At 68.6% G+C, this 11,980-nt stretch overlaps 2 protein-coding genes across 10 annotated transcripts in view; one reads left to right on the top strand and one right to left on the bottom strand.

Moving 5' to 3' along the window:
* Positions 1-3,148: 3,148 nt before the first annotated feature.
* On the bottom strand, positions 3,149-11,546 carry RNPEPL1 (arginyl aminopeptidase like 1). Its single transcript, XM_020913231.2, has 11 exons — positions 11,010-11,546; positions 8,072-8,212; positions 7,482-7,633; positions 7,031-7,147; positions 6,662-6,897; positions 6,359-6,472; positions 5,898-6,010; positions 5,481-5,589; positions 4,198-4,428; positions 3,984-4,126; positions 3,149-3,595 (listed from the first exon to the last, which is right to left on the bottom strand). Exons 1-11 carry the CDS (start codon positions 11,544-11,546, stop codon positions 3,335-3,337), a joined length of 2,154 nt encoding a protein of 717 aa, XP_020768890.2. The 3' UTR covers positions 3,149-3,334.
* ANKMY1 (ankyrin repeat and MYND domain containing 1) overlaps positions 11,545-11,980 on the top strand; it is a 68,364-nt gene continuing 67,928 nt past the window's right edge. For 7 of the 9 annotated variants that reach the window (XR_011486341.1, XR_011486342.1, XM_070463667.1 and 4 more), the window contains exon 1: positions 11,545-11,922. Coding sequence is in view for 5 of the 9 variants with exons in the window: in XM_070463667.1 (XP_070319768.1) it covers positions 11,545-11,922 (378 nt within the window). In the remaining 4 variants the exon portion in view is untranslated. The remainder of the gene's footprint in view (positions 11,923-11,980) is intronic. The other 2 variants (XM_070463669.1, XM_070463666.1) reach the window with 2 other exon arrangements.

Here is an 11,980-nt window from a genome sequence, read left to right as displayed (position 1 = left end):
GACATCTGGTTGCTCTTGGTGAAACAACAGCCTGTGTCAGGGAACACACCCACCAGCTGAGTTAGGGAGGCTGCCCCAGGGTGAGGTGGCCTCAGGTGGCCGGGGGGCAATGGCTAAGGAAAGGAGGGTAGCGTCCCGGTGCGTGCAGGATGGGGATACCTCTATCAGTTTGCATGTCTCTGTGGGGGCAGGTCATGACCCCAGGTCTGGGGCGAGTCCCACTTCTTTTCCTGCGTACTTTCCCTTCGTGGGTCCGTTTGCTGATGCTAAGAGTGCTCTTTGTCTGCTATTCCAGTCCGTGACCCATCTTCTTTGTGACCATTCTTCCTAGTTTTCATTTTTAAAGAATTGCCCCTTTAAAAAACTTCCAGGTCTTTGAGAGGTTCTTTGGCCCAAGGCCCGGTCATTTCACAAGTACCCGTTCCTGGTTTATTTCAATGCCCCCTCCTCCATGCACGTGGCTGAGATGTTTACGCTACGTTGTAAAGTCCTCCTCTGGTTGCCGTGTTGGCTCTGCTTCCTTGGGGATCAGTTTGGTGAGTGTTGGCCCTGGTGTACGTGGTTTATACACTCCTGGGCGGGTGCTCAATTGGGTGGGCCTTCTACATCTGACACTCCACCTGAGGCACCTGGTCTGAGGGGACTGCCACCAGGAAGGCCCAGTGAGACGGGGGAGGGCAGATGGTCTCCCAGGGCAAGGGTGGATCCCGAAGAGGAGGCCTGGCGAGGATGCCGTCCCTGGGCTACAGGCTCCAGGCCGTGTGGGCCCTCCACCCACCCACCCACCTTCCTGACCCCAGCAGGTCCCGTGCTCACGGACACCCCCTGGGCTCCACTTCCCCTCCTGACTGCTCCCTTCTCTGCCCCCCAAATTCTGTCCCCCAACACCGTGCCCCCAGCCCCTATGGTGGTCATTACTGCCGCTGGCAGAAACCCCCCACCTCCATGCGCCGGGTGGGAGTAGGCGTGTAGGGCCAGCGTGAATGCCGTGGACAGACGTGGCACGTGGCCCTGGTGTGTCCAATTGCCGGCCTGAGCCCCCCCCACGCCCCCCTTACCTCTGCCGAGGTGCTCTTCTCCATCAGCCAGGGGCTCTGAGGAGCCAGTGATGGGAAGCCCACCCCCTACCTGGCCTGAAGTGGGCATGGGCCACAAGCAGGAAATAAACATTCACTGTTTAAAACACTGGTGTCTTAAGAGTGTTTTCGCGTGTTGCTGGGGCACAGACATCAGCCCCAGAAGGGACAAGCGGCTCTGTCAGGACACAGGACACAGGCCTGCGGGGGGGTGGGGGTGGGGCGCTGGCAGGGCCCACCACTGGAGGCCGTGGTATGCAGCCTCGAAACATCTGGTAAGACTCAACTGTGATGACTCATGGGGCAAATGACGTCCAGAATAACTCGCAGGTCCAGTGGAAGGGGTTGGGAAACCTTGGCAGCGTGCGTTGGTCACAGGCTGTGTTTGGCAAGATACCACGTGGGAGAAGATGGGCTGAGAAAAACATTCCTGGGTTTGCATAGCAGTGGGTAAAAGGAATGGAGAAAGGCAGGAACGTCCCGAAGGGCAGGTCAGAGCCAGGACGGACTGCGGCAAGGATGCCGCTGAGGTGTGGGGGTCACCCCCACGAGGCCGTGGGCTTTCTTCTGAGCCTCCCAATGTCAGGGCCGTGCGGGGCAAAGCCTGGCCTCTGCCCGCTGAGCTGGGATCAGGACCTCAGGGGACCACAGAGCTTTTGAGGGCTGAACTGCCAAAGAAACCAGGAGCCTAGGACTAAAGAGTGTGATTGGAGACCTGAGAACAGCCGTGGCAGGGAGGAGGCTAAGGAAGCAGGTCAGCCCCACAGAGGGCTTGGCCAGAAGATGGGAGGACAGGCTGAGGGCTGCAGAGAGCCCAGGACTCGGGGGCCCGGGCCCACCGGCTCCAGCGCTGCTGCAGGGAGAGCTCCTGGGCCTCTGCTTCTCCCCCACAGGCTTCCTGTTCACCACAGCAGGTGACTGGCCCTCCCGCTCCAAGTGTCTGGGCTCAGAGGAGCCACACCTGGCCCTGGTGCTAGGACAGCGCCCGAGAGCCTGGTCCACGACTGGATGGGGTCAGGTCAGCTCCCAGGGGGTGGGGGGGTGTAGCAGGGAGGACAGTCACTGGGGCACTTGCGACTGGGTCTCACCAGTGGGCCAGCTGACAGGTTACTCTGGGGTCCAAGCGTGTGATTCTGGGGGAGACCCTGCAGCGCTGGGTGGACCCACAGCAGAGGCGCTGCCCCAGGAACCCAGGCCCGTGGGCGGCCAGGAGGAGGGGGCCTGGACGTTGCCCCTGGTCATCGTGGTGCATTGCTCCTGGCACCCACAGCTTGGCCGTGCTCTGGGGCCGTGCCTCCAAGGGCGTGCAGCCCCACCTTCCCCTGGGCCAGCAATGGCCGCAGCCCCTGCACTCTGTCCTCCCAGGTCACATGCCCGCTGCTCACCTCGCCCTTTACTTCAGTTTGGGAGAAAGGCCCACAGCGGGGGTGCTGGCAAGTGCCCCTGGCTTTGATGTTTGGGGGTCCTGGGGAGGCTGGTGCTCGGACCCCGGGGTGCAGAGCAGGGTGGTCAGGAGGGGCCGGATGCAGGCGAGAGCCCCAGCCTTGGGCAGCCCCCTCCTTCCCTGCCTCCGGCTGGAAGCCTGGGTCAGAGGACAGGGCTGTGACCAGCTCCACGGCTGCTGGGCAGCTGCGCAGGACAAGAGCTGGGACAGACAGGCTGGGAAGCAGTCTGCGAGTGGAGGTTTAATGGGACAATCGCAGTGACCCCGAGTGGAGGTCCCTCGGCCCAGCATGAACCCCGGGCTTCCCGGGCCTCTTCCAGCAGGGTGGGCCTAGAAACAGCACCAGTGCCGCCTGCCTTCCTGCGTGTTATTGCTGCCCTGGCCCCGGGGCCTGGACCCTGAGTTCCCTGAGGAGCTAAGGCTTTCCGGGGCCCCCCTCCCCAGGGACATCCACCGTCTGTCCGGCGCCCCGTCCCCCGCGGGGAGGGTGTGGGCATGTCTGCGTCCTCGGCCCTCAGGCTGCCGGCCCCGGGGGCGGGGGGCGGGGGCCCAGGGCTCTGTGGAGGCAGGCGTGTGGGGCGGGCGCGGCAGCCGGGCCCCCCCAGCGGGCAGAAGGCACATGTGGCGGTTGCTGTCGACCCAGGGCGGTGCCTGGCCGTCAGTGTTGAGACAGGAGGGCCCGCAGTGCAAGAGCGCTTGGGGAGGTGGGGGGAGACGGGTCCGCGGGCCTCGGTCGGCCCTGGGGGAGCCCAGAAGAGCCCCCGGCCAGCCCGTGGCCCAGAAGGCACAATCGTGGTGTCGGGGAGGCGCAGCGCTACGCAGACACGTTGACGTCCCTGAGAGAGATGGTGCCGCCCGGGGCCTCGTCCCCGAGCAGCAGGCCCGGCTCCGAGTCCGCCGCGGCCCCGCCCGGCTCCGCGCCAGGGCCCAGGCCCTGCGATAGGATCTGCTGGATGGTCCGCCGCAGGTTGGGGTGCAGCCGGCCCTGCGTCTGGTAGAAGACCTCCAGGGCGAAGGACTTGAGGGCGCCGGTGCACAGGTCCTCGTATAGCGGGATGGTGTACATGCGCGACATCTGCGGGCGGCCGCGGGTCACGGGGCGCCCTGGTCCTCCCCCAGCCCCCCACATCCTCCCCTCCCCGCCCCAGGGCGCTCGGGCTGCAGGGGCCCTGCCAGGGCTCAGGCCTGGGGATCCAGTGACCCTCAGGCCTTAAGGAACTCAGATGCCCCTGGCGTGCACGCCCTGCGGCGAGACCCCCGGACTCTGCTCCTGGCTTGGCCGGTGCTTGCCTGAGGTCTGGGTCTGGGCTCCACCCCATTCTCTGGGCTGCCCAGTCTGAGTGGCTGGGTGGCAGGGAGGGAGGGCAGGGGTCGGCCAGCCTAAGTGGCCGGGTCAGGGGGAGGGCAGGGGTCACCAGCTTGAGTGGCTGGGTGTGGGGGAGGGCAGGCCTGTGCGGCCGCACCTGACTCTCCAGGAATCGCCGGACCCTGTGGAGATCGGGGTAGTAGTCGTTGCGGACCACGATCTGCAGCCAGCGGATGCGGATCTCGGCGTTCATGGAGTCCAGCAGTGAGGAGTAGCACTTGGACAGGCTCATCACCACCTCTGTTGGGGCCACGGCAGGTCAGGGCCAGTGAGCCCCCCACCCCTCCCACTCTGGCAGCTGCGGGACTCACCCTGGGGCAGCGGGGACCCGTCCAGCAGCCGGTCCAGGAAGAGCGCCGTCTGGAAGGTCCTCCATTTGGAGATGTCGATGGCGCTGGCGGAGGCGGCTGCCTGGTCCAGGGGCTCGGCGGTCCACAGCTGGAAGAGGGCCTCCACGGGCCGGGTCAGGCTGGATCCCTGAGACAGGTCCGGCTCGGCCAGCGGGGGGCCCGTGGCATTCAGCCAGCGCTCGAACTCCAGCCCTGCAGCACAGACACCCTCCTGGGTTCCCAAGCAGGCCTGCCTGGGAGACTGCAGACCCCAAGGGTGTGCCTGGGGGAGACCCTGCCAGGGTCTGGGAGCTCCAAGGGCAGGGGTGGCCTGGGGATGCCACAGTTGGCTGCAGACCCTGCAAGCCATGGGCGGCTTCTGGGAAGGGGGCACAGAGGGCTGGAGCTGGGGACCAGGGACTCCCTGCCCGCCCACGTCTCCCGGGCAGAAACAGTGAGGTGCTGCGAGCCCACAGGCGGAGGGGCGGGGTGGGGAGCACTGCCCTGGGAGAAGGCCATTCCTGCTTTAGAGACTGGAGCCTGGGCAGCTGTGGGGGCAAGTCCTGCCATTCCTGCCCCCCAGACCCTTGGAGCACTTCCCAAACCTTCCCCAACACAGGGTCCCCGGCCCACACCTCACTGTGCTACCTCAAATCCTGACTCTCCCCGAGACGGCAGACCCTTCTCTGCTTTGGCCTAAGCTCTTGGACCAGGGACACCCTCACGAACAGGCCGGCTGTCTTCAGTCTGCTCTGAGGCAAACTTCCCTCTGCTCCTGGATCCTGCCCCAGGCCCGCTGTGCAGTTTCCAAGGCTCTTTCTGGAACTGCCTACTCAGCTCTGCATGTATGCGTGCTCAATCGCTCTGTCGTGTCTGACTCTGTGCAACCCCATGGACTGTAGCCCGCCAGGCTCCTCTGTCCATGGAGTTCTCCAGGCAAGAACACTGGAGTGGGTTGCCAGGCCCTCCTCCAGGGGATCTTCCCGACCCAGAGTCTCCTGTGTCTTCCACGTTGCAGGCATTCTTTACCCACTGAGCCACCTAGCCTAATTGCCACCTCCTCCAGGAAGCCCCCTGGGGCCCCTCCGGGCTGGGAATTGCACTCTCCTCTCTGTTCCTTCCACGTGGTCCAGCCTGAGTTCTACACCAACAAGTGAAGGTGGCTGCTGGCTGGCCAGAGCCCCCAGGCCCACTGTTCCACCCCTGCCCCCTGACAGGCCAAGGGCGGGCCAGTGTGGACACACGGCCAGTGCGAGGGGCCTTACCTGCCCGGCAGTCCACGCTCTGCTCCTTCAGCTCCGGGAAGAAGGTCAGGAAGGAGTCCAGCAGGTCCTGGGCCACCACGCTGGTGAACTTATACTTGTCCACGTAGGCCTGCCGGGCGGAGCGGACTCAGCAAGCCCGGGGGCTGGGTGCGCCACTGGCCCCCTCTCCCCGAGCCGGGCCCGGCACACACCGCGAGAAAAGGCCCTGCGCCCAGGGGTCTGAGCAGGGGGAGGCAGGGCCAGGGCGGGCACGGGGGCGCCCACAGCTGCCGCAGGGACCTGCCAAGTGGCCAAAGCTGGGAGGTGGGAGGGCCAGGAGCCCGGTGACAGCCCCGCTCATGGCCTCCACTGCTCCACCCCAACCCCAACCCCCGGGAGCCAGGAGGGGGCCGGGGGCCCAGGGAGTGGGCTGCTCACTCGGAGGAAGTCATCAAAGCGCTGGGGGTCCCCGCAGAGCTGGGACAGGTAGTACACGAAGCAGTAGCCCTTCTCGTAGGTGAACAGGTTCATCAGGTGGCTGGGGTTCACGCCTGTGAGGGAAATTGTGGCTCTGGGAGGCGCCCTGAGCCGCGTGGGCCCCCAGGGGTGGGGGCGGGATGGCGGTGGGGCGCTGCAGGGCAGGGGCCACTGAGCTGCTCACGTCCAGATGCCCCGGAGCGTGGGGGGGGCTGCCCTGCTGGGGGACCTTGGTGGAGGCCTCGGGTCCACACACTGGGGAGACGGGTGCTCAGCGCCCTCGAGAGGTGGCGCAGGCTGAGGGGGGAAGCCCCCCAGCCCCAGCCTCCACAGAGAAGCCTCATGGGGACGCAGGCCCCGCCTGGCTGGGCTGGGGTGGGGCCCGACGCCTGCGGGTGACGCGTGCAGGGCCAGGCGGGTACCTGGCTCCAGCTTGACCTGCAGCTTGCTGACCGGGCTGTCCTCTCCAAGAAGCTTCATCTGCCTGTGCAGGGCGTCCAGGCGGAAGGCTGTCTCCAGACAGGTGAAGGCCGCACCTGGACAGGTAGGGGCAAGACCGCTGCCCAGGCTGCTCCCCGCCCTGCACCCCATGAGCTGCCCTCCGCCTCCACACGCGGGGGACACACACAGACACGCGCGGGGCAAGGCGGCCGCAGCCGGGGGCCAGCCCCGTGCACAGTCCCTCCCTGACCCGGGGCATCACCATCCTGCCCCGCCCGGCGCACCGTGGGTCTCGGTGGTGATCCGCCGCTGGGCGTAGGTGGCCAGGCCCTCACTCAGCCACATCTCCTCCCACGTGGCATTGGTGACAGCGTTCCCGAACCAGCTGTGGGCCACCTCGTGGATGACATCGATGACCAGGAACTCGTCACTCTCCAGGATGGAGGAGATGATGAAGGTGAGGCAGGGGTTCTCCATGGCCACGATGGGGAAGGACGGGGGCAGGAAGACGATGTCATACCTGCGGGGAGGCAGGGGTGGGGGCCACGGGTGAGCCTCGCCTCCTGCCGCTTCTCGGCAGGCCGGGGGTGGGGGGGGGGGTGGTGCGCATGCCCTCTGACCCCTCTCGCGGCCGGCCGGGCTCTCACACGTACCTGCCCCACAGGTAGGGCCCGTAGAGCCGCTCGGCCGCGCTCAGCCACTGCTCCACCGCGCCCGACAGCTTGCTGGTGGCCGTGGGCAGGAGGCACGGCTCGGCCCACACGCGGCTCCTGTCACGGGGGACACGGTGGGCGGGGGCCAGCCTGCCCCCAGCCCTAGCCCCCCACTGGGCCTTCCCTTTGCTTCTGGGCACGAAGAGCGCCTGCCTACGCCCAGTGCGGGCGGCCAACCATCCAGCCTGCGCCCGCCACCCACCCCGCAGGCCCTTCCGACTGTGGGGCAAGCGCAGCCGGGGGAGGACGGCCCCCGGGACAGGCAGGCAGGGGCAGGGCTGGCCCCATCGCGCGGGATCACACAGGGCGGCCGCAGAGGCAGGCTGCACGCCGGGCCCCGGCAGCATCTCCTGAGCCTGGACCCTGGGCAGCAAGCAAGAGGTGGGCCTACCTGGGCCCGATGTCTGCGGGCTGGAGGTCCCCGGCCACGAGGGCCACGAGGTAGGCAGGCACGGGGTGCTCCATGTGGAAGCGGTAGACGCCCTCCTCCTCCACGTAGGTGCTCTGCGTGGCGCTCATCAGGACCTGCACCCCCGACGGGGCCTGCGTCCCAGGAGGCCCCACCCATCAGGACAGCGTGTCCCCCACAGGGAGCCCCATGCCCCCATGGGGGCCCCCCTGTGTCCCCGGTGGGGACCCCATGGCCCGGTTGGCAAGCCCATGTCCGTGGGAGAGGCCCCACCACCTGGGTCAGGCAGCCACACTGCTAGGGAGCCTCCCGTTCCCCGTCAGGGACCCCCACACTGCTCGGGGCACCCCCAGCTCCTGGCCCGCACACCTCTCGTCCCAGTCAGGAGTGGACGTGGGGCCAGGGGGCTGCCAGGAGCGCTGGGACCCGGCCACTCTGCCTGACCCCTCCCCGCATTGGCGTCCCGGGGCTCAGGCTGTCGAGGACCCTGACGTGGGCAGGCTGCCCCTCCCGCACGGCGGGCAGGGTGTGCCCCTTTACGGTCAGGAGCAGGGCCAGCTGCCGTCTCTGACCTTGACCACGGCCGAGTAGGTGCACTTGACCGCAGGCGTGTCGAAGCACGGGAAGAAGGACCGGTTGCAGACGGAGTGGCCCTGGGTGAACACGAAGGGCTTGGCGCTGCCGTAGGTCAACTCTGGGTCCAGCCACCAGATCTGCAGTGGGTGGTGGGCAAGGGGTCAGCTCTGGCTGGGGCGCCCTCCCCGGGACAGCGGGCTGAGCCCTCCTGGAAACCACAGCTGCAGGCAGACGGCCCCGCACCGCCAGAGAGCCGTCCCTCAGGTGCTCCGGCGCACCACGCCCCCAGCCTGCCCAGGCCAACTCAGCGCTCTCCTTCTCAATGCCACCAAGCATCATGATGTCTCCAGGAAGGGCGTCTGGCCGGGGGTCTGCCCAACCCAACTGCACCCACTCTGTGGGGTCCCGAATCTGTCTCCCACGTCCCCTCTGCCGGGACAACGTGGTCACTGAGGCCAACTGGACGGGTCTTCAGTGACCAAGTGCACACAGGTCCCCCCAGGGCCGTGATGGAGGGCCCCCAGCCCCCTGCAAGCAACAGGCCCCAGGACAGCAGCCACAGCTGCTTGCCACTGGGGGCCCCAGACCAGGACCACAGCTGGGGGCTGTCCGTGCCGAGACCCCAGGGGTGGGGGACCCCAGACCCTGGACCACCGCTTGGGGCTATATGTGCCGAGACCCCAGAGGTGGGGAACCCCAGACCAGAACCGCCACTGGGGACTGTCTGTGCGAGACCCCACAGGTGGGGGACCCCAGGCGGACCGCCACTGGGGGCTGTCCATGCCGAGACCCCAGGGGTTGGGGACCCCAGACCCAGGACCGCCGCTGGGGGCTGTCAATGCAGAGACCCCAGAGGTGGGGACCCCAGATCCTAGCGGATGTCCTCCAGGCCTGCAGGGCTGCCTATCCAGTTCCTGCAGATCAGCCAGGCCACTGTCAGCCTTCATGGACTTCTACAAAACTTCTTTTTGACTTCTATGTCTCTGTTCTCTGCCCGTGCAGAGCCTGCGGTGGTATCTTCCTTTTCTGCTGACCCCTAGGGCTGACCCAGATGTTCAGAAAGCCTCTCTGGGGAGACTGTTCAAAAATGCAAGCTCCTGGGTCTGGCCACCTAGGAGTGGGACCTAGGAACCTGCATTTCACCCCCCACCCCCACCCCAGGTCCTGGGACAAGCTGTCCCTGGCTCATGCTGGGGACAGGTCCCGGTGGTTGGGCTGCTGGGGACAGGGTCAGGCCAGCAGGGTGGCCTGTTGTGGGCCCTGGTCCCACCACTCTCCGACCACTCTGCTGGTCTTAGGTGGACCAGACACGTGGGCTCCAAGGTCAGGGAGAACCATATCCTCTGTTTTCACGGCTGTGGTGGGAGCCATGTGCGCCAGCTGTCAGAGCCCCAGAAGGCCCCTGGCAGGCAGCAGGGGCCTGACTGGCAGGGCAGGGGCCAGGCCGGCAGGCAGCAAGGGCCAGGCAGGCAGGACAGAGGCCAGACCAGCAGGGCAGGGGCCAGGCGGGCAGGGCAGGACCAGGCCGACAGGCAGCAGGGGCCAGGCGGGCAGGGCAGGGCCAGGCCGGCAGGCAGCAAGGGCCAGGCGGGCAGGGCAGGACCAGGCCGGCAGGCAGCAAGGGCCAGGCGGGCAGGACAGAGGCCAGACCAGCAGGGCAGGGGCCAGGCGGGCAGGGCAGGACCAGGCCGGCAGGCAGCAGGGGCCAGGCGGGCAGGACAGAGGCCAGACCAGCAGGGCAGGGGCCAGGCGGGCAGGGCAGGGCCAGGCGGGCAGGGCAGGGGCCAGGCGGGCAGGGCAGGGCCAGGCCGGCAGGGCAGGGGCCAGGCGGGCAGGGCAGGGGCCAGGCGGGCAGGGCAGGGCCAGGCTGGCAGGGCAGGGGCCAGGCGGGCAGGGCAGGGCCAGGCCGGCAGGGCAGGGGCCAGGCCGGCAGGGCAGGGCCAGGCCGGCAGGGCAGGGGCCAGGCGGGCAGGGCAGGGGCCAGGCGGGCAGGGCAGGGCCAGGCTGGCAGGGCAGGGGCCAGGCGGGCAGGGCAGGGCCAGGCCGGCACACCTGCAGAAGCTCACAAAGGGGTGAGGTGGCAGCTGGGGGCTCCTGGGAGTTGTGCAGAAAGCCTGCAGGTGTGTGTCTGGCCTAGGCTCTTCCTGATTTCTCCTTGATGGCTCCTGGCCTGATGCCTTTCCGTCACCCTGTCTATTCACATGCCACGGCGGTGACGGATGGAACCTCCTGGGGCCTCCCAGAGCTACCTGAATGTTGTGTGTTGTGGGTCACAGTTACAAATGTGCTGTCCACACAGGGACCCAGGAACACCCATGCTCCATCCTGAACGACCCCCTGTGGTGGAAGGGTGCTGTCTGAGCTGCCGAGGCTTCCTGCCCAGCCCCTGGACAGCGGGCGCTCCGTGTCCAAAGCCCCTCAGAGCCTGTGTGTGTCTGTGTTGGGGACGTGGGGCCAACCTGCTGGAGTGCCCGCCAGCCCCCAGGCGGCCTGAAGCATCAGAGCCGATCCAGGCCTCTCGGCCTCCCACGCTGGCAAGTCTGTCTCTCTTGCCACCCCCAGGGAACAGTCCTCTGAAGCCCGGGTCGCACGGAGGCCCTTGGTCGCAGTGCCAGGCTCTGGCAGATGCATGGCTTGGCATGCGCTCACCAGAAGCTGCCCCTGTCCCCAGGCAGGGACCCGTCCCTGCACAGCTGAAGGGAGAGGCTTCCCTGGTGGCACGCAGGACCCTGTCCCAGGGACCCGGGACCAGCACCCGGCGGCTCACTCGGTCCAGGACTCCTAAGGGCTCCCCTGGCACCAGCTGGGAAGCCCCGCCGGCGCCTGGACAGGATTCCGCGGCCGGCTCGAGGAGAGCCGGGCTGGCCACCCTCCGCAGGTGTCGCAGGCGCAGCGCCCCCAAGAACGCCCCCCTCGCCCGGCAGCAGGACTCACGGCGGGGGCGTCGGTCGAGGTGTAGCGCAGGATGACCTGGAAGGGCTGGTGCGCCTGCAGCTCAGGGGGCAGCGTGACGGTGAGCGAGGAGCCATAGTCGGTGAACGGGTCCACCCTGAAGGCCAGCGGGCAGCAGGCGGGCTCCGCGCCGGGCGCCTCGCAGAAGGCGGGCAGCGGCGGCGGCGGTGCGGGTCCCGGCCCGGGGGCAGCAAAGGCGAAGGCGCAGGGCGGCTCGGCGGCGGTGGCGGCGGCGGCGGGGGCGCGGCGGAAGGCGGCCGAGTGCAGGCGCAGGGCCGGGTGCGCGTCGAGCACGAGCGCGCGGGGCGCGGGGCGCCGCGCGCACAGCTCGAGCACCAGGCAGCCGGCCAGCTCGCGCGCCTCGGGCCGCAGCTCCAGGCCGAGCTGCAGGTGGCGGAGGCGGAAGAGCTGCGCGCTGGAGGCCGAGGCCACGTCCAGGGCGGGCGGCGGCTCGGGCGGCGGGCGAGCGGGCGCGGCCTCGGCGCCGGGCGCCTTGCGGCAGCAGCACTGCGCCGCCATGGCCGCCGCGCTAGGTGAAATCCATGGGCGGCGGCCGCCCGGGGCCGCGGGGAGCGGGCGAGGGGCGCCGGGCGCCGGGCGGCGGGGCGCGGGCACAACAGGAAGTCGCGCCGGGAGCCGCCCGGCCCGGCCCCGCGCCGTGCGCCGCCCCGCTCCGGCTCCGCTTGGCCGCCGCCGCCGGGGGCGCTGTGCGCGGGGAGACCGGGCTGCTGGGGACGCGGGGCCGGGGCGCCGTGCGCGAGGGCCGGGGCGCCCGCGACTCAGTGAGTGGGGAGACCGAGGAGCCGGAGGGCTGACAGCGCGGCTGGGGGCCGTGAGCCCGGGCGCTGTCCGTGGGCCCGGGGGTGCTGTGCGCTGGGCTGCGACCGTGAACCAGGTGCGATGCGTGGGACCGGAGCGGCCGCTGTGTGCAGGTGACCCCGGCACTGGGCTGG

Source organism: Odocoileus virginianus, unplaced genomic scaffold (genome assembly GCF_023699985.2).
Source record: "Odocoileus virginianus isolate 20LAN1187 ecotype Illinois unplaced genomic scaffold, Ovbor_1.2 Unplaced_Contig_5, whole genome shotgun sequence".
Taxonomy (NCBI): domain Eukaryota; kingdom Metazoa; phylum Chordata; class Mammalia; order Artiodactyla; family Cervidae; genus Odocoileus; species Odocoileus virginianus.
The sequence above is the reverse complement of the archived record's forward strand: the minus strand, read 5'-3'. Positions and strand labels throughout refer to the sequence as shown.

Coding starts and splice junctions, on each gene's coding strand:
- RNPEPL1 (XM_020913231.2), bottom strand. CDS start 11,546: ATGGCGGCGCAGTGCTGCTGCCGCAAGGCGCCCGGCGCCGAGGCCGCG. Junction 8,213..11,009: donor CCTCGACCGACGCCCCCGCC/GTGAGTCCTGCT, acceptor CACCCACTGCAG/ATCTGGTGGCTGGACCCAGA. Junction 6,011..6,358: donor GCAGGTCAAGCTGGAGCCAG/GTACCCGCCTGG, acceptor TTTCCCTCACAG/GCGTGAACCCCAGCCACCTG.